General features: G+C 34.8%; 1 protein-coding gene across 4 annotated transcripts in view; it reads right to left on the bottom strand.

The window, feature by feature from the left end:
- The window catches only part of raskol (Ras GTPase-activating protein raskol), a 203,487-nt gene that overhangs the window by 115,627 nt on the left and 64,905 nt on the right, over positions 1-22,955 (bottom strand). Inside the window, exon 4 of one of the 4 annotated variants that reach the window (XM_012289658.2) lies at positions 13,279-13,338. The exons of the other annotated variants lie outside the window; for them this stretch is intronic. Coding sequence (XP_012145048.1) covers positions 13,279-13,338 — 60 coding nt within the window. The remainder of the gene's footprint in view (positions 1-13,278; positions 13,339-22,955) is intronic. 4 annotated transcript variants of the gene reach the window in all.

The following is a 22,955-nucleotide window of genomic DNA, read 5'->3' on the forward strand; positions in this document are numbered from 1 at the left end:
CTCTTATGATCGTTACTGCCTAGAATTTTTCAGCCAACTTATTATCATTAAATACGCTAATTACGATTAAAAAACATGGCTGTTTCAAATGGTAATAGATTAATAATTTGGCGCACTTGTATAAAGATTACACGTTCAGGGATCGATTCAGGATATCACCTCGATTTCAGGATTTTTCGAAAGAAAAACCACAAGAGGAAAAAAGTAACTGGACTTTAGCGAATAAACATTTATAATAGGATTTCGACTAATTTGTATGAGACGTACGTCCAATCATTTGCGGCTATTTGCGTTCTGTGATTCTAGCCACGTTGGGAGCTCGTTACTAAAAGAAACAAATGAAGCGAACGCGTGTACCGGAAGCCATGCTACATAGCCGTTTCACCGCTAAGAATACTGCTTTATTTCCGGCACGGAAAATGGGATACGAAAATATCGTGCATCTCCGCCTCGAAGTTCAACCAGAAATTCAATTTACATTCTTTATGAACCCGGTGAAAAGATCTTACGAAAAACGCCTTTGAATGCGGTGAATTTATTTTATTACCCATAGAGATACGTCTAAGGGAACGTTATACATCTACATCATTTTAATGTACATTTTTTAGTAATGTAGATATTCAATCTGCGGTTTTAAATTCTATTCATTGATTATGTGTAGGAAATTTATTGCTATGTGCAAATTTTTTGCTGTATGAAAAAGTTTGTCAGGTAACAGAAAGTAGAATTCAATAGGTTTGATGAAGCTTGAAATGTGCTATTGCAAATTTGTAATATTATATAATTTCTATTATGATGTCCTCATATGAAGACATACTAAATATATTACCAATACATACTAAATAACAATTTATACTAAATATTGTGGCTGTCCTTCATGATCGCAATACGAGCTTGAAATGTGCTATTGCAAATTTGTAATATTATATAATTTCTGTCATGATGTCCTCATATGAAGACATACTAAATATATTACCAATACATACAAAATAACAATTTATACTAAATATTGTGGCTGTCCTTCATGGTCGCAATACGAGCTTGTAATGTGCAAATGCAAATTTGAAATATTATATAATTTCTATTATGATGTCCTCATATGAGGATATACTAAATATTGTGACTGTCCTACATGGTCACAATATGAGCTTAAAATGTGCCAATACAAATTTGTAGTACTATATGTATAATTTCTATCATGGCGTCCTTATAAAGATATACTAAATAAATGCCTGCTATACCTGAATTCAATAAATTTTATTTATAAACGTCCCCATATGATCATACGATACATCCTATTTCTATCCAACATCCTATATATATTTTACACAACAGGAAAATCATAATTTAATTTTAAAAAAATGTTTAGCAAATTTGTTTAGCAAAGTCATGATTTTCAAGAACTAAATAATTGAAACTATTAAAGAACTTGTATGACAGAAATTACTTACTTGTGGCAGTCTAAAAATTTATTTATTGTCACAACTGAAGATTCATATATAAGAGTAACGAATGAAGTAATTAAGATATGATATTGAAGCTTGAATTAGAGATATTGAGTGTATCGAACACCTCTAATAAATAAAAGAGGTGCGTGAACTAATCAGCGATCGACGGTTAAAGAACGCACGTGCGGAGGGTCCGGAACGACCCGTGCCAGCCAGGAAATAACGGAGCGATCCGTAGCCGCGAGCGAACGACTTCCGTTGCCTGCGGCCCTACCCATTTGCATCCAACATTTGCATCCCGACGACGACGATACCTGAATAAAAACGGGAAGCACTTTGTTCCATCCGAGACTCTTCGACGCGTTTCGCACAGAAAAATCAACTGTGTCGGATGCTGAACCTGGAATTTCGATAAAATGGGGAGCTGGTTACAGTGACAAAATTCTCTCACTGTGGTTAAATTGAAAGAGGAAGAAAAATAAGTGTATTTATATTTGGATATATTGTTAGAAATCATATAGCATATGGTCACATATGTAAATATGTGGAATGTACATACAATTTATATATTAGACTGTGATAGAATTTATATACTTGACTATGGTAGAGTTTAATAGCTCAAAGCATATAAGGTAGTTTAGAATTCAACCTTGAATGGTGGAAATTCACCTAATTTCATTTCTTGACATGTAATGTAACTAGTCTTTAAATTATGTTAGAGGATGAATGTAAGTTACATTACTCTACAGTTATGTTGAGTACTCTACATGTACCATAGTACGAATCGTAGTTAATTACAATTTTATATTCCTTTACTTATGAGCTTTATATGTGTACAAACTTCATTGCCACATTTTGTCACAATTTTCAATAAGACAAAATGGCCACCATATGAATCAAACAAAAAGTACATACATTCCTTGTCATTTTTTTTCGACATTTCATACTAATTTTTCAGTAGTATTCTTAAAGATTGCAGTGCCAAAATAATGCACTCTCATAAATTTGCCAGCACCCAAAGAAGCAATGTGGAGAAATAAATGTCTGTAAACGAAGGCACAGTTGCAGGGCGCTTCCGAAATTCGTCACGGTTCTCCCTACGATCCAATATTTCCAATGTATACCTAAAATATCCAGCGAAGGATTTCCCGTCTCGAGGAAAAACGAGATCCTATCTGTGCCATGGTTCGTGCCTAGACCGTACAAACAACCGAGGGAACGAATTTAAAACGTAGGAACCAAGGGAACAAAGAGAGGAACAGAGAGGGAGGATGAAATAAAGGCTAGAACGTAGGACAAGAAAGCTCGAAGAATTCGAGAGGGAAGGAGACAAAAGGCTGGCACATGTGAGAGGACAAGCTAGCTCCAGGAACATTCCAAGTGATAGGGAATCTAGGAGCGACGAAGAAACCATGTGGGAGTAACGCGTTGGTGAAAGAGAGACGATATATCGGAGGAAGAATGTTGGTCGTGGGATCGAAGAGGAGGATAAAGTGGATGGAAGGCGGAAGATCTAATTTTTGTATCGAACCAGACACGAGATATCCGTAAGTTCATGGCGCAAGATCTCGATGTCGTGAGCACAGTGCAATTTAGTAGAATCCTTTGTCACGGGATAATGATGCTTTTCAATGATCCTTACGGACGATACAATGGGACTTGTTTGCAGATTGAGTCCGCATAATTTTCTAATTCCGATATTTATGAACTGCATTCTCCGGTTTCTGCAATTTCTGTGGTTTGAACTTTGGAATGAGCAAATTAGCATAGATCTGCATTCTGTAGATTTACATTTAGGTATACGTAAATTCTCAAGTTTTTGGATTTAAAAATTTTTAAGTTGGAAAATTTCTGAACTCTCAAGTTTCTAAGATCTTAAATTATTAATCATTCAAATTTTTAAATTTCCAAATCCCTTAATTCATAATTTCGTAAATTCACAAATTTTCTAAGACTCAAATTCGTGTATTTACAAGTTCCTTAACTTCCAACTTCCTAAATTCCCACATTCCTAAAATTTGAAAACGTTCAAATTTCTATATTCTTAAGTCCCTTAATTCCTAACTCTTTAAATTCTCAATTCCCTCAATTTCCAACTCCCTTAGCTTCCAACTTTCTGAATTCCCAAATCTCTTAATAATTCCCAACTCTCTAAATTCCCAACCCTTTAAATTCCCAATTCCCTTAAATTCCAACTCTCTAAATTTCCAATTCTCTTAATTTTCAACTATCTAAATTCCCAGATCCCTTAATTTCCAACTCTCTAAATTTCTAAATCCCATAATTCCCAACTCTCTAAATTTCCAATTCCCTCAATTTCCAACTCTGTAAATTTCCAATTCCCTTAATTCCCAACTCTCTAAATTCCCAAATCCCATAATTCCCAACTCTCTAAATTCCCCAATCCTTTAATTCCCAACTCTCTAAATTCCCAAATCCCATAATTCCCAACTCTCTAAATTCCCAAATCCCATAATTCCCAACTCTCTAAATTCCCAAATCCCATAATTCCCAACTCTCTAAATTCCCAACTTTATAAATTCTCAAGTCCCTTAATTCCCAGCTCTCTAAATTCCCAAATCCCTTAATTTCCAACTCTGTAAATTCCCAAATCCCTTAATTCCCAACTCTCTAAATTCCCAAATTTCTACATTTCAAAATTTCTCACTTACTGAACTCCTAAATTCCCAAATCCCTAATTTCCCAAATTTCTAAATCACCCAATTCCCAAATTCCCAAACTTCCAACTCCTCAAATTCCCTAATTTCTGCACCTAAAAACAACCATACCACTAAATTTCATAAACTCAACTCCTCAAACATCAAATTCTTATTTCGAAACTTGTCCATGTTAACATCATACACGAGCAGATCAGTAAACCGCGATAAAACACAGAACACACAAATTATCGTGAAAGATGTATAGCTTTCCTAATCAAACATGCAGAGGTCCCTTGATAATGTCATTATATTTTAGGGCTGCCTCGTGTTTCTAAATTCGACACATGCAAACGAGCCAGAGAATTTTAGGTTGTTACTGGAGGCTGTTCCACAGTGCCACGTCGTCTCTCCCTTTCAAATCTCACTTCTTTCCCACGTCTGTTCACCACACGTTGGCCAACCATCTTCCGAGTTTCAGTGCCTTGCTTGAAACTGAACCAGCTTGTTCCACGTGAATGGTGTATTTATCAAAATTTTTTGCTCCGGTTAGGAAGCAAATTTATGAGAAACTGTCGTAGTAGTTTACTGAAAACTCGTGATAACACTGATGTAATGAAGTGTACAAGCTATTGTATAAGTTAGAGAGTTGGAGATTTTATAATTTGAGCTTTTGACGATTTAGGTTTTTGGGAATTTGTCGAGTGGGTGGTTTAGAAATTTGGAATTTTAGGTAGAGGTGATTTAGGAATAGCGGAGTGGGTAAATTTGAGGATTTGAACAATATGAGATTTAATAATTTGAAGATTGGACAAGTTAGAAATTTAAGGAAGTTTGAGAAGTTTTCGAATTTTAGGTTTTTGGGAGTTTGACAATTTAATAATCAAGTGATTTAGAAATTTCGAAATTTTATATTTAGATGATTTTAGAATATGACATTGGGAGAATTCAAAGATTTCATCTGGATTTGGTAATCTGAAGACTTGGGAATTTGCAAATTTAAGCACTTGGAGTTTCAAGTATTAGAAGGTTTCACAATTTGATAATCGAGCGATTTAGAAATGTAGTAATTTAGAAACCTGATAACAAAGAAATTAAAAAATTTAGAAGTTCATTTACCTTGCGACTCGAACAAAAGCAAATTTTCCAATCTAACAAAATGATCAATCACAAACGCGTACAAACTTAGTTCAGCTTCAGCCTAATTATCTGTTCTCGCATAAGCAGGAAAAGTTTCTGACAAAAGCCGTAGCAATTCAAACTTCCCAGTCATTACTAGAATCCGCTAGAAAGTACTCAAATGTTAACGATACAAATACGGTCAACGAACTGTATCATGAAAAGAAATTGATTTAACAGTAAAGTCCACATTTTCAATGCACATTTTCTCTAATGAGCGAGTCCATTTCGCGGAAATTAGTTTTCTTGTATCGTTGGAATATTATTCGGGAAAAAACGACGTCTTTGGTGAAATGTAGGAAGAGATGATGTACGGATAAAACGTGTAAGATAAAAGAGGTTAAGTGGATCCCGAGTGGAAATTGATTTGCTTGCGTAAGAAGAGAAGACCGAGATGAAGAATACGGTATCACCTTGCACGGTCAACGATCCGACGAATGGAACGCCTTATACGATCGACCGTGATCTTCTCCTCCACCTTGTAGGGGGTGTACGGCCATTAATGGCTGTTCATACGTTGCCTGCGTCGGACATAGGCGTAGAGCTTGCTACACCTCTTTGGCAGAACATTGATTTCTGATAATTCGAAGCTGAGACATGATGAGGCCTTTGTGTTGGGAAAATAGACAAGAGATGATTTGACAAGAATTTTATTGTAGGTAGAAAAGTATTGTTTGAGTCAAATTTGTTAAATGAGACAAGTTAAGGAAAATTGGTAAGATGAGACAAGTAAAATAAAATTGGTAAAATGAGACAAGTAAAATAAAATTGATAAAATGAGGCAAGTTAAGTAAAATTGGTAAAATGAGACAAGTAAAATAAAATTGATAAAATGAGACAAGTTAAGTAAAATTGGTAAAATGAGACAAGTTAAGTAAAATTGGTAAAATGAGACAAGTTAAGGAAAATTGGTAACATGAGACAAATAAAATAAAATTGATAAAATGAGACAAGTTGAGTAAAATTAGTAAAATGAAATAAAATTGATGAAATCAGGAAAATAAAACAAAATTGTGAAAATTAGGAAAATGAAGTGAAATTGATGAAAAGAGGAAAATGAAACAAAATTTAGAAAAATAAGAAAATGAAAAATTAATACAATTAGGAGAAAGAAATAAAATTAGTAAAATTGGACAGTGAATTAAAATTGGTAGATACACTAGTTGATACTAATAAAAATTGCATTGATGAATTGACAAAAGAATTCTGGCTCTTAAAGGACGTTTTATAAAAACTGAGTAAATTGCAGACACATCAACAAGAAATTTATGAGAGAGTGAAACACTACTGTGAAATAATCAGTAAGATACCACAATACTGTGAAACAGTCACTAGAAATACCACAATACTGTGAAATATCATAATACTGTGAAATAATTGTACAGATTCCTGGAAGGTGTTGTAATAAATATAACAATGAATTTTCACTGTGGAGTACTAGAACATCTAATGCAATTGTTAATTAGTCGAGGAATCGAGATTAAAATTACGCCACTGCAATCATATGTAACACATAACAAATACTATGTTTTATGATGATAAATACTATGATTATTTTTTATAATTTGTGACGGAGACGATTCTGGTATTTTAATCACAAAAAGGAACTTAGGTATTTGTGAAAAAATTAAAATTGCATTCAAATGAGAAAAAATTTTGAAGTTTGAATCTTTAGGCGATAAAAGAGTTTGAAGTTGGAATTGTAAGTGGCGCCACTTGTAAGAGAGTTCTTTTTATCGACCGAAAGTCGGTAAAAGCGGAAAAATGCATTTCGGTTTACCTAAGAATGATAACTATCGGTAAAATCACTTTCTGTACGGAGTCACGAATTTAAATTACCATCTGAGTATGAAGTAAATTTAAATTTTCTAAATTTTTACTACTTCTCACTACAGTATTTTTCTTTTGTTATCTTTTACTATTTTTGAAGAGATATCTGTGACAATTGCATAATAAATGCATTACGTTCAAACTGATTGATTGACTGATTTTATTAGGCCCTCAATTGCTATAATCATTGACCCAGCATAAATTGTTATGAAGAAATAAATTTAGAACTCTTGTTGCAACAAATAGATCTAATTTTTCATTTTTTATATTCTTATACTCTACTGTACCGCTGTGAGCTCTGTCATTTGTCAATTATAATTTAATCGGTAATCTTGTGATGTACATTATATAATTCCACAATCTTTTGCTAATCACAAATAAATATATGAAGTCATCAAGTATTTTATGAAACATAGGATTTTAAAAATTTTAATATATTCAGTCAAAGATCAATTTACTAAGACAAGTCCCTAATTTAAACACTATAACTATAATTTACAGATAGGATATGCTACATATCTGTATATTTACTTTCTGATAATTTACAACATCTGTAAGATATTTTCACTGAGATCCACAATATACTTTTTCTCATAGAATTAACATATCACACATCACAATCAATAATACGTTATCACGCTATAAAAATTAACACACAAACCTCACAAAACATAAAATAAATTACCCACAGAATAAATTAGTGCCACACTTCCTTGAAGCGTCAAAATTCTTCAACCGTATTCATTTTAAACAAAAGGCAATATCGCTTTCTAGTATGTCAAAACTACCATCTCCGCAATTTAACAGATCCTTTTAAGAATCATATTGTTCCCCAAAAGAATCAGTTTATGCATTTGATTTCTCATTCAACAATAAGCACTTTCGAATGGTTAACGTCCGAAGCATCGTCCCACGAACTTCCGTTCATCCGGTGCTTCGTCGACGAATACCGCGTAAACATCCGTAATTTAATGAATGAACGCGAGCCAGTTAAGAGCGAGGACAAAAACGACCCACGGCGAATTTCGCTGTGAAAATCCACGGCTACGCGGTGTGGCCGGGATAAAAAATCTAATTTAACGTCGTCGGGAATAATTAAAGTTTTACAACGAGCCACCGGGGACAGAGATGAAAGTAAAAACGTGTCCTCGCGTTCCGCGTGAATTCCAACAAATTTTTCTATTTCCACATCGGCAATTTCGTGGCCCCGCTCGCCCGTGGAATGTAAAAATATACCGGAGAAAAAATAACCATTTTTATTAGCTAATTCCATAAATTTCCGCCGTTCTTTTCGATGTTCTCTGCTTTTTCGAAATTAAGGTATGCTGTTTTTTTTTTTTTTTTTTTGGTTTTATTCGAAATTCGGGATACTTGTTTATATTGAATTGTTTACATGTTCATGTTTGAATGGAAACATTCTTAGTATGTGAAAAATATATTAAGAATGTTATTTTTAAATTAAACAATTGTTTACAGTAAGTGATTAATTTGTTCAAAGGTAGTGTTGAATTAATTTTATTAATTTTATAAATTGTTTTAGAGTAATTAATTTTTGTATCAGAGGATATAAAGTTTTGTAAGAATTGATACAACTACATGTCAGATTAAATGTCACTATGAGACTAGTAGTAAATGATTAATTTTCTCAAAGGCAATTTCACATTGATTTTATTATTAATTTGTTGTAATTCATTCTGGTTATGAAGAATATGAAATATTATAAATATTGATGCAATTATATGTCAGATTAAATATCATTATCAGACTAGTAGTAAATGATTAATTTTCTCAAAGGTAATTTTAAATTGATTTTATTATTAATTTGAAATAATTCATTGTGGCCAATATAAAATTCTGTAAATATCAATATAACTAAATGTTAGATAATATCAGTCTACACAAATAAAATAAACAAAGTGTAATTTAAAAAATATTATAATTACACATACTTATGGAACATGTATGAATACATATATGTATACATATATGTACACATACGTATAACATATGCACACAAAGAGCTCCAAAATTCTGTAAATATCAACATAACTAAATGTTAGACAATATCAGTCTACACTAATAAAGCACACAAAGTGTAATTTAAAAAATATTGTAATTACATATACTTATGGAACATGCATGTATACATATATGTAAGTATACATATACACATACGTATGGAATATGCACACAAAGAGTTCTAAAATAGAACAAAGTACACTTGAGTAAATTAATCTACACCCTATATAACAAACTTACTATCTATATAACAAACTCGATTTAATATTTTATTTAAAGTAGTTCAGGTAAATATTTCTCATAAATATAATAAAGTCTCACGCTCCTTTAAGCCGCATATCGCTTTTTTTATTTTTAGAAAATCTACTCTAAGGAACATAAACAACGATGTGATGACCTGATTTCTTCTTTCGCTTGGAAAAAGAAAAATCGTGAAGTCGACTAGAAAAAACCTGAAGAAACGTGAGAAGATCGAACGGAGGCGTGCATGTATCAGCATCTTCACCGTAATTAACATAACTGTGCACGTAATTAGTTAATTCCGTTGTTAAGTTCACGCCTACGGCATTCTAGTGTTCGTAACCTTGCGGCTAATTTTTTCATTTTTGCCAAGGTAACGAGCGCCTAACAATGTCTATTAATAAGAGGATCGTCGGGTCGAATTGCAAATTGGGTGATTGTTTCGTTTTTGCATGCGATTTCACTGCGTACAATGTATGAGGGACCGTTAAAATATCAAGCTTCAATTTGCGAAATATGCAGTAAGCAATTTGCATTGATCACAATGGAATTCATATGCATGGATCGATGAATTAGAAATTGCTTTTTTACGGTTTCTAGGAACCGTTGAAAGTTCAAAGGTGTAAGGAGAGGAGACAAACCTTTAAAATTACGAAATTCTAAAGGATAAAAGTGGTGATGTTCTGAAATTTTAGAGTTCTTTAAGAAATTTCAAAGTTAAAGATTATGAACCAAATTGTGCTATTATAAAGTTATAGCAAGTTAAAGAACGATATTATCAAAATTGCAGTCTTGGAATTTAGAAATTAGGAAGAGTCAAGGTATAGATACTAAAACTGCAACATTTGAAAATTTCAAGATCCTAAAATTCTCACAAAAAAATTTAAAATTCCCAAACTCCAAGTTTCCAAAATTCCCAAAATTCTCAGAATTTGTAAGCTTCTCAAAATTTCCAAAATCTACCAAAATCCACAAGTTCTAGATATTCTAAAAGTTGCTCAAATTTTCAAAATTTCCCAAGCTCTCTAAACTCCCCAAATTCCCCAAATTCCTAAAATTTCTCAAATTCTCCAAAATCTCTAAATCCCCTAAATTCTCATAATTACCCAAATTCCCAAATTCTGAAAATTTCCCAAAATCCCTAAATTCCCTAAATTCTCAAAATTTCCCATATTCTCAAAATTTTATAAATTTCCCAAATTCTCAGATTCTCAAAATTCCCAAAATCCTTAAATTTCTTAAATTTTCAAAATTCTCAAAAGTCCCAAATTTCCAAATTCTCAAAATTTTTTAAAATCCTAGAATTTCCTAAATTCTCAAAATTCCCCGAATTCCCAAATTCCCCAAATTACCAAAATCCTAAATTTTCAAATTCCAAAAAATTCGCAAAATTAAAAAGTTCCCATATTCCCGAATTCCCATATTGCGAAACCTGCTTCACAAGAAGCACAATATTCGCGTCGAACCCGTAACGCAACAACAAAGGAAGAGAATCTCGAATAAAAGATACCCGGCTAATTAAATTGTCAACGGAATAAATCCTAATTTCTTTGAAGGCGTGCAGTAAAGGTGGCCCGTCGACAGGCTCCTGAATGATTAATTACGACTGGAAAGTTAAGGGGTGCGAAGCTCGCTTCGCAACTCTATCAATCGCGAACAAAGAGCAATTTCTTCCGAGCCAGTTTGTATACGCTATTGTGCACGCTAAATTACCGTCACCTTGCTCAACAAGCCGCATTGTTCTTCGACTGAATTGTCGTGCTTCTATCTGCTGCGCGTAGGTTTCCATCACGGAGGCTGCTTTTCGAACACCGATGACGAAACAACAACAACAACAACCGCTAACAACCGCGGAAACAGGCTTCGCATTCGCTGTCGATCTTACGCTCGCGGATTATTACGTGCGAGGAAACGTGCGAGATCGGCAGATCGATAATAATCGCAGCTGGCTGACAACGCGTTAAAGCCAGGGTCACGCGATCCTTTGCTTCTGGTCAATGAACCTTTGAACCCTCTGTGTGCTTTATTACTACTTCGATTTCTGTTCTGATATTCAATTGAAATAATGAATATTATATTTTTAACTTTTTGATAATTAAATGCTCTGTGAATGATTTCTGCAGGTGATAAGGATTTAAGAGGCTCTTTTTTTGTTTTTTTTTTTTATAATAAGGGTTATTTAAAATGAGTCTCTTAATAGCAGTAATGTCTCAATGACAGTATAAAAATATGTGGTGCTGAATAAATTAATATTCGGTGTGACACTGCAGATAAATGGACTACATATGTATTGTATGTATGTATTGTATGTATCCACAATACATATGTGATACATATGATACATATGTGGTAATTAAAATGTGACGAAGTTATATGACGTTGCATGAACTGATTCGATGACACAAAAATGTCACATAATAGCACTTGTGATACATGGTGTGTTCCATAAGTAATGCGAAGGAAATTCCTGAGCCGCTCCTGTTGGTCGGAGGGGGATTGGACCCCGTGCGTTAGATGCGGGGGACCCTTAGCTTTCCAACGAACCCGGTCCCAGGGCTTTCCGAGCTGTGAAAGGGACAGGACGTTAATTTTTGTGACCCCCTGTTTGGTGACCGTGTCACGGAAAAAGTGAAGTCGACGATCGGAACAATGATACGCGATAAAGCTTTTGTGCTAAACTAAACAAATCTTTTGAGGAGACAAATAAAATGATTCGTGAGGCTTATGGGGACTCTGTTCTGTCGTACTCACAAGTTTCGAGGTGGTTAAAGGCCTTTAAGGAAGGGCGGGAGGAGGTTCACGACGATCAACGCTCCGGGCGGCCACCAACCAGCAAAACAGTTCGTCAAACAGTCCATAAAGAATTTCTTCCTGAAGAACAGACAGTTAACACCGCCTACTAAATGAATATGCTGGAAAGACTGCGAAAAAGGGTCGCCAAGACGAGAAAACACATCTCCGCTACCTGGATAGTGCATTTCGACAACGCTCCTTGCCACAACGCGCTGCGAGTACGTCAGTTTCCGACCCAAAACAAGGTGATAACGCGTCCCCAACCCCCCTATAGTCCTAACCTGGCACCGGCAGACTTTTTCTTGTTCCCCCAGATCAAGACACCCCTGAAAGGAACGAGTTTCTTGTCCGTACAAGACATTCAAGCGGCCGTGACCGAGGCCCTAAAAGCGGATCCGGAAAACGCATTCCAGGAAGCGTACCGCTTATGGCAGGGTCGCTGGCAAAAATGTGTAGATGCCCAAGGGCAGTACTTTGAAGAATTTTAAGTATTTGTAAGAATTGGTACAATGAATTCCTTAAAAAAAAATACTTCGCATTACTTATGGAACACACCATGTATTTCAGTATCTAGCTCAAAATATGACACAAATGACTGCATAGGCTATTCATTAATGATTGTAAAACAAACTGATTCTTAGACAATTATAGCAATTATTTGTTATAATTTTTTAAATTATAACTTTAATGATTCTATTGTAACTTTACTGATTTTAAAACATGTGAAGTCTGACACTATTTGATGACAAAAAATACCACATACACTTTTGGTATATCAATTTCAAGCTTGAAATGTGAAAAAAGTGATTACATAAACCCTTCATTAATGTGTTTAATATAAAATGACTTGTAGGAAGTAATAAATGACTGAAATATGAGTAAGAGTATATACGGTATTTTCATATCAGGAAATCATGTTAGACCATGTTTCGAAATCTATCGGTGAACATACAGCAGCCTAATATTGACGAAGGAGGTTTAGCAATGTGGTTGTTTGATCAGTGATAACTGTATATGTACACCTACTGTTGAGCAATCGATAATTAGATGTTTGGTTCATTAATCATTAATCGAAACTCCTATGCGTCAATGAGTACTAATTCAAGACTCACCTCGGTTTCGTCGGGACTCATGCCTGCTAGATTTACTGTAAGATTTTCCTTTTGACTCACCTGGAACAAAAAGAAAAATATGTTAGATAAATTGAACACATCAGGTGAATATAATTTTATTAATTAATGTAGGTAATTTTCAGATTTTTACATTTAAATATCTTGTAAATTTTCAATATTCAAATTAACAAAATACAAGCTTAACATATAATCTTCAATTGGACAAAATAAAATCCTGAAATACAGTCTTCAAATTGACTAAATATAATATTGAAGTACAATCTTCAAATGGACTAAATACAGTCCTGAAATACTATCTTCAAATTGACAAACTTTGACAAAAATTTAAGAAACAATTTTTATATTCACAAATCCCTGAATTCACAAATTCACACAGTCTCAAACTTATAATTTCTCAAAACCTTAAATTTGTATGTCACCAAACTTCTATAGGTCTAAATTATCACATATCAAACTTCAGAATCAGCAATTTCTTCATTTGTCCAAGTGTCTGACTTCCAAAACTTGCAAACCCTTAAATTCCACAAGTTTGCAAATTCTCAAATCCTTGAAATCCCAATTCCCCAAATTCTGAAACTTCAAACTTTCCAAGACCCCAAACTCCTACATCTCCAAACTTCTCAGCTTGAAATTACCACCCATCAAACTTCAAAATCAGCTATTTCTCAAGTTTCCCAAGTGTCCAACCCTCAAATTCCTCAAGTTTTGAAACTCTTAAATCCTTGAAATCTCAAACCCCCAAATTTTGAAACTTCTAACTTCCTAAAACTCCAAATTCCTACATCTCCAAAGTACCACCCACCAAATAACCACCCATCAATCTCTCAAACTCCCCAAATCAACTTAAACGTTCCATTATTCAACCTCAGAGCATCATCTCCAAATTCCCAAATGTCCAAATATTCAAACACCCAAATTTCCTCATCCTCAAACACTGAAGCCTCCCAAAACCCCCTGGAACTGCCCGGAAGCCCCCTAAAACCCCCTGGAACTGCCCGGAACCCCCAAAAATGAATATTAACAAAGAAAATTAAAATAAAAAGCGTAGCACCTTTCTCCAAATCGAATCACAACGCCATAGCCCTTGTTACGTAGAACGACGCGATTATTACGCAAGATCGGCACCGCGGTTAAATCGTACGCAGCGAATCGAGAGAACTATCTCGGCTGACAAGTCCAGAAACCGAGGACAGTCGGGTCGGTTCAGTTACATGGTCCCGTTTGGTGGTGGGCGCGTTTCTTCGCGGCGACAGCTTTTTCACGGTGCGACGCGCGGCATTAATGGACATCCCGAGCGTATCCGACGATCCACGCTCCAATTCTTGCGGCGTTTCGCGACGCAAACACGAGGACGCTCGACGTCGCGTCGACACTTTTGTCTAACTGTACTTGACGTGGAAGCAGCCGCGGATTAATTGCGGCCTGATTAAGTGCGTCGCCTCAAACGTTCGCTACGATGACGTCTTCGTCTAGAATCGTGACTTTTGCCCAAAGCGGGACAAGTTTAGATGCTTGCTAATCAAAATACAAGGGAGTACCGTGAAACAACTGTAGATCGCGATCCAATCGGATTACGATCATGCTATTTGGAGCTGGACTTTCGATTTTTAGTTTCTGTACTCAGAATAGTGAAATGGAGGTTCTGGGTTTCCTTAAGGAATCTGTTGGGGTGTTTTTAGTAAAAAATTTTAGATGAAAGTGATTCGTCAGATATTCTACTTTTAAATTTTATAGTGTAATTGGTACTGTTGTGAAAATTGTATGATATAGTTTTAGATTAAGAGTGATATAAATATCAAGCGGAGTTAGAGTGAACTAGAAATTTGGGAGACTGGATTTATTATACACTTTCAGTAAGCTGTATATTTGATACAAAGTTAATGCGTACACAAATGATAGTCATGTACAGATGTCAACCCTCGAGTTGGTGACCCATGTATGACGCACCGTGACGCACTCGCAGTTCAAGTATTGTAAATTTTTCTCATATTTTAGATACGCGTGAAATTTCAATTTAGGTCTAACAATTTACGTACAGATGTCAATGCATGAGGCGCATGAGGTCCCAAAGTAAAAGAAGCTCTATCCACCGTGAACACTTCCAGCGTTACATACAGGCAAATAGGAATAATAATGACAATAATGACTGTTGAATGCAAGTGGCACTATCTCACTCATTTGAGAGACGTTTGCCGACTGTCAATGTTTTTGATCTAATCGGTGTGCGTGAGTGTGAGAGCCAATTGTACCGCCGAAAATTTGAAATCTGAATTTGCTATCTTTCGTGCGTCGAAAAGTCCAAGTTCACGAATGAGGCTGAAGAGAATACTCGGTAAATGTATTCAAAGAAAAAACTTGAAGTCGCAGTGACTGCACATGGAGATCAAACGCGAGCGTAGAGGAGTGCATGTGTACAAGAGTTACGAATGCAAGTAAACAGAACGGGGAAGCTCGCAATGAAGGCAATTGCGAAAGTCTAGGGTTATGAGTGCAAGTGAACCAAATGCTCATACGTGTACTTGTACAAGTCTGAAGTTTTAAGTACAGCATAAATGCATTTCTACAAGTCTAATGTTTGAAGTGCAAGATAAACGCATTTCTACAAGCTTAATGTTGGAAGAACAGGGTAAATGCAGATGTACAAGTATGATGTTAGAAGAACAGGATAAATGAAGTTGTACAAGTATAATGTTAGAAGAACAGGATAAGTGCACTACTGCAAGTCTGATGTTAGACGAACAGGATAAATGCAGATGTATAAGTATAATGTTAGAAGAGCAGGATAAATGCAGTTGTACATGTTTGATGTTAGAAGAACAGGATAAATGAAGTTGTATAAATCTGATGTCAGAAGAACAGATTAAATGCAGATGTACAAGTTTAATGTTAGAAGTACAGCATAAATGCACTTCTACAAGTCTAAATTCATAAATACAAAACAAATGCATTTATGCTCAGAATAAATTCAGATGAAGAAAGAGGTCAATCAATCAAGTTCTAATAGATGAAAACAAAAACCTATAATGAATTAAAATAACAATCTGTATCTACAAAATATATGAGTATCCTTTTCATGGTTGACCAACCTTCTGATGACTAATAAGTCACTCCTTAGTGACTAATATGTAACGAAGAACATATGTAACATATGTAACGAAGAATCTTGAAATCTTAATATGCACCTAGAAGAGTGTTAAATCAGTAGAAGCTAAAGATGAAGCTGTATAAAATAAATAAATGACCAAGTAATAAATAAGCAGCTGAGATTAATAAGTAACAGTGAATAGGTCAGTGAATGTAAATAACAGTAAACATATAAAATAAATAAATGAAGGTGTAATATCCAGTAATAAGTAAACAGTAAAAAGTCACGAAGAAAATAAAAGTCTTAGCTGAGAAGTAAGTACATAATATTAATGATAATGTGTATCCACGAACTTTTCGATCATAACTCATCGATAGTGTTGACTTTACGAAACTTTCGATAGTTAGTTATGATTGATTAGACGTCCAATTAAATTCCTTGTCGGTGATAAAAGAAATTGTACACGTGAAAGCGGCTTTCGCGAACGTCCAGGAAGACTCTTTTATCAGTTGGCCCGCAGGGCAAAATTCCAATTAACGATCTCGAATCAACGAGCTGGCCATTTCGGTGAAAATTTAATTAACCTCTTGCACGTTCGAATTGAGAGAGAGAAAAAAGAAGTTTCAAACGTTCGGGAAAATGTACGGCTCGAACGTGATGAGTTTGGTCGTTCGCCGGTAACGGGCGTCAGCTGCAAATCCTTTCGGTGAAATTGACATAAATAATATAAAATTGTGTAATTTCGATTGTACATACAGCGAGGAGAGACACATGCATTTTTTTTCGATTGTGTAACTATGCTGAAAATATGAAATACCTGTCAAAAACGGATGCGTCTCTTTTTGTAAATTGGTTATTTTTGTGGTGCATTGAATCTTGTATTTTAGGTTATTTATTATACTATGTATAATACTTATTTATTATATTATAATACGATAAAATATATTATATATTATTTCTCAAGTAAATTAATATTACAATAAATTACATTTTAAAAAATACAGACGAATGCATAATACTTAAATTCTCAAGAAATGGCAGTTTATTAATTGGTAAATTATACAGTAGAAATTGTGTAAATCTTTCAACGAGGTTCTTCAACTTAACAGATTATGTACATATTATTTTGAAACAGAATCAAAGGCACATCCACACGTTTTAATGGAATAACTTTCTAATTAAACTCTTTGAATATTCTACTCGGTAAACGCTCTATTTCGAACGCGATTAGCATAGAAACTTGCAATCCATTTACGTCTGCGAGATAAAATTTCGTGTTGGGAACTGAAAGAAAATCTCGTTTACTCTCTCGTTAATTCACGTCAAAATTCTTCAAATTTTAATATTATATATTAATAAATTCTATTATAGATGTAAAAATATGAACATCTACGAAAGTGATAAGTGATTTAGAAATTATCAGAAGGTATCATTTCTGAGTGCAATAATTTTTATAGTTCTATCATGTTTTTTAAGCTTCCGCTTTGTTGATTGCTATCTGACTTAAGTTACGAAAGGAAATATTGATATCGGATACTTTAATGTGTCTGCATAGGTGACTCAATGCAAACTCTAATATTTATTCAAAAATTACGAGACATCTTGTATTCAATATGGGGAGATAAAATTATTTCTACATACAAGTAAAATTATTTCTATACATTACACAAAGGAGTCGTGCACAAAGAAAATTCATTTAAAAAATAAAATAGCATATCACAGTTATATATGTGGTATACTGCGTACAGCATTTATGACTACAGCTGTGATATATTTTTAAACTCTCTGCACTCGGAGATTTATTTTGCCATTTAAAATGTCCCAACAGAGCGGATAACTCAGTGCAACGAGTAAATAGCACATTTTGGAAGGATACAAATTTTTTGTTATTATTCAAAGGAGCACTAAATCTTTAAAATATGAAAATTATGAACATGCATGAGAAAATAAAATAATTTTTCAGTCATTATCGAACCTTTGTTTTATAATTTTATAGCCAAAGTGAAACTTTCTGTGATCCTAAGGTGGCCAGACTTCAGATTGTAATTTTTGCGTGGGTAAAACTAATTTACTAAAAATTTTATTTATATTACGATCACGTCAAATTGATGCACATAGAGATAGGCACACCACACAGCAAATTTCAATATTTCAAAGCTTTTGAAGAAAATAGACTTCAATATTTACCTCGTTCAATGGATAAAAGTCAGTACAGGATAAAATAAAAATGCGAACGGTTTTTGTAATTTTCCTAAAAAAATTCGAAATGCGTCCTGCAAACCTAGTGTTAAGAGTAATATAAGATTGAGTGAAATTTATGCGAGCAGAAATAAATTGCAAGAGAATTTACGCAATCTTCGCTGGAATTTTGAAGCTAACACAGTCTCGACTTTTCGCTCCGATTTGACCGACGCGATCGTGTTATTATTGAGCGATTGCACGAACGTGCCTTGCATAGGATATCTGGTACAACAGGAAGCGAAGCACGTGCCTCGAATCGTTCGTGAAAGCCGGAGATTCGCCTCGAAATGTCAAGGAACTGCATCGGCCAACTGATGGACGCCAGTGAAAATCCGCGCACGCTCGCTTTCGCGTCTTCTTTTTAGCGCGATCGCTGAAAACCGGGCTAACTCTCGTAACGTTTCTTTTATTCAAACTTATTATAATTTCGTTCAAAGATTGTTTACTTCAAGTTTTATTGTAGTTAATTATTTATTATGATATTGAGAAGTAATTATTTCATCGCTAATTGGAAACTTGTTTTTATAATAGGGAAGCTGTTATCGAAAGTTAGAGAATGATTAACAGGTAACTGGTTGGATTAGCTAATTAGGAGGAATTCACTTAATTTTATTAGTAGATTATTAGCAAATTGATTATGCAAGTTATTACGTAGTTGAGAAGTTAATCATGGGAGGAAGGATTGGGGAAAGGCTAGAGTGCATCTGGAATTATCTAGCGTAGGAGATCTATATCTGAGAGCGTACGGTAGTTGTACTAATTAAGTTGTCAAATCTAGTTTTACCTAAAACTCAATTAAATTGGTATTGAACTTTCCGAAAAGTACCTCTTCTTTCCACAGTTGCCGCATAATAAACCGTTTCTCCAACCTTGTATTTCCTTCCGAGAACCAAATAAACAGAATTAAATGAGTCAGCAAGGGATCGATCCAATTAACGCGATTACAGTGTGAAACACAGTCAACCCGATAAAAAGTCAGAGTAGTAATTCGACGACGGTGTTTACCGTGTCTTAATTCCCCTCGAGAATGAAAATGAATTTCTATGGCTTTCTACAATCGTCTATTTTATCTCCATCATCCTTACCGGTTCCCCTGAAACGCCGCTACAAGAAAAACGCACCGATCCTCCGCATTAACGGAGAAACAGTGACAAAAACAGGATAAAAGGTAGAGAAAGAGTCTCTGGATATAACTTAATTGCCAAGTGACAGCTATTAAAGCGGCTGTATAATTAACGGAGAAAAAGTGTGCCTGAAAAACAACGAAACAGGCAATGAATCGATGAAATTGGTTTGCTTTCTTGATGATTCTATTGCCCGATGTCACGATGCTTGTACTCTGTTGCTGACGAAGCGGTTCTTTTCTTCGCGTTTTTATTCGGAATCTGAAAAACTGTTCGACAAAAGATGCTTGTGGCGAATACGGTCACTCGATGCATTCCATCTTTTTGTACCAATTTAATACTGTTCACTTTTAACAGGAATTTGAAACATTTTATTTAATTATTAATTTATATAAGCTGATGTGCTATTAATTTTTATGGTCTAGTGAATAATTTGTATAATCTAATGAGCTATTAATTTGTTAGTTAATTTGGATTATTACGCGTTGGATTACTACGCGTTGGTTAACTACGCGTTGGTTAACTATGCGTTACATTACTACGCGTTGGTTAACTACGCGTTAGATTCCTACGCTTAGAATTACCACGCGTTGGACTAACACGCGTTGAATATCCACGCGCTGGATAACTACGCGTTAGATATCCACACGCTGGATTACTACGCGTTAAATTACCACGCGTTAGATTCCTACGCTTAGAATTACCACGCGTTGCATTATTACGCGTTGGACTAACACGCGTTGAATATCCACGCGCTGGATTACTACACGTTAGATATCCACACACTGGATTACTACGCGTTAGATTTCCACGCATTAGATTCCTACGCTTAGAATTACCACGCGTTGCATTATTACGCGTTGAATTACTACGCGTTGAATTACTACGCGTTGAATATGCACGCGCTAGATTACTACGCGTTGGATTACTACGCGTAGGATTACCACGCGTTGCATTACCACGCGTTGCATTACTACGCGTTGGATTACCACGCGTTAGATAACTACGCGTTATCCGAAGCTGCCGCTCTCGCGTCTGCGCATGCGTAATCTCGCGCTCTGAATGGTCCGTGTTTTTCCCTAATAATTCAAAAACGAAGCTTCAAACCCCATTTTTGCAAAGGAAAATCTTATTCACAATCGCGTCAGCTACATTTTAGGGACCTGCACTACTTATGAGACACCCTGCATAATATATATTAACTACTATAATAATATTTTATTGAAAACAACACATTCAATCACATTTTATCAGCTTTCTGTGAAAAGAAGTAAAGTCATGTTACGCTTTCACAATGAAATTGAACACATTAATATCACTTAAATTTGTCAATGAAATATAAAGACAAATAAAAGTATTAAAAGCATGATCTATTTATCATCGACATGCAGTTCTGAATTTAACAACTCGTCCATTAGAAATCGAAATTTAAATCCCTGTTATACGACTTGTTCAGTGCACGCGAATTGCGTTTGTGCGCTCGTAAACAACATTATAAAAGCGCACATGGTTTTAATAAAATTCGCAGTAAATGTCAACGTTGGGCTTCGAAATTGCATCGAGCCCGAACATCGTTTTCCGGTGTATTGGAAATCGCACCGGTGGACTTACGCAGCTGTGAAAATTACGTTGAAAGCGAAAAATTTGATTCCCTGCAAATTAGTCGGACGAAATTAAAATAAAATTCAATGACGCTAATTGTATAGCACCAGTAAATAGGGGGTAAAAATATGCGATAAAATAACGAAATGTTTCGACGCAATAAGCTTCGATTTGTGATATTCATTGTATCGGGTACATTTTCTGATAAATTAATACTGCTTCCATTTCCATTTATTTTTATAGAAAAAAGTTTCCTCTTTCTGGGTGCGCGAATGCATACGAAAAATGTGCGATATTGTTTCCGCAGCAAACATGCAGTATGCATGTACATTCATTTAAAAATCATAGTCTTGTAACGAAACATTCGGAATATCTGGTATTGAGAAAATATTTGAAAGCAGTGTTTGTATCGCATTTTAAACAGTCAGCAATTTGTACGACGAACATTTTAAATTTGTTGTGCAATTTAAAATTGTTATATAAAATGTGGTATTTGAAATTTTGTCTCTGTGATATGCCAAACCAAAATGCAATTTAAAAGGTCAGACACATGTACAAATTCAGAAGTGAAATATTTACAGATCAATCACCCTTGTCTCACAAAATAAATATACTAATTGAAAGTGTAATAGTATAATGCAATAATAAATATAAATTCTATCTAGCCAAGCCAAAATGCAATTTAATAGGTCAAACACATGTACAAATTCAGAAGTGAAATATTTACAGATCAATCACCCTTGTCAGACAAGATGAATACATCAATCAAAAGTATAATAGTATAATCTAATACTAAACATGAACTCTATTTATCCAAACCAAACTGCAATTCAAAGACACAGACAAAAGTAAAAATTCAAAAGTGAAATATCTAGAAATCAATCACCTTCATCTGACAAGACGAATACATTAACAGAAAGTGTAATACATTAGATAATCTTAATTGAAGATCACCATAACCGTCGCCCAGTAACGGGAGTGCGTGTATCAAGTTTTTCAATCAACGAGAAAAAAAAATTCGAACCAGATAAAGTTATAATAGAGAGAAAAAAACAACGTACGCTTGTAACAATTTCCAATATCCTGTGGCACGTATCGGATTCTCATGTTGCTGACGCACTCTAATTACAGGTTATCCAGTAACCATGCAAGCGGATCGTCCTTCAGCAATTATTAGATCATCCACGAATAAATCTGGCGGATCGAAGAAGCCTCAAATCCGCTATTCCAGACATTGCATAGTTTACCCGTTGCTCTGCGCTTTTTCTTCCATCGTTTAATCATGGAAACGATGAAGTCACCCACCTCATTGTTTTATATACGCATCGCAGGAAACATCCTCGTACCATGTTTTATTAATAATCCTTGAGCAATCGTGCAGCTATTCCACTGTTCTTTTATATAACCGTATCCTTGGAATAACTAGTGGCACTTGGTTTTCTTATTTTCAAGACACTTTTGTGGACACTCGGTGAATCACATATTTACGTCAAATTTTGTTACACGTTTTCATTAATTTGGAAATTGGATATTGGTTTAAACATGCACTTTAATTATGACCTCATTTGCAAGTCAAAGTAGTTCTTCAGGTTGTGATTGATTTG

The sequence above is a fragment of the Megachile rotundata genome, chromosome 4 (assembly GCF_050947335.1).
Source record: "Megachile rotundata isolate GNS110a chromosome 4, iyMegRotu1, whole genome shotgun sequence".
Classification (NCBI taxonomy): Eukaryota; Metazoa; Arthropoda; class Insecta; order Hymenoptera; family Megachilidae; genus Megachile; species Megachile rotundata.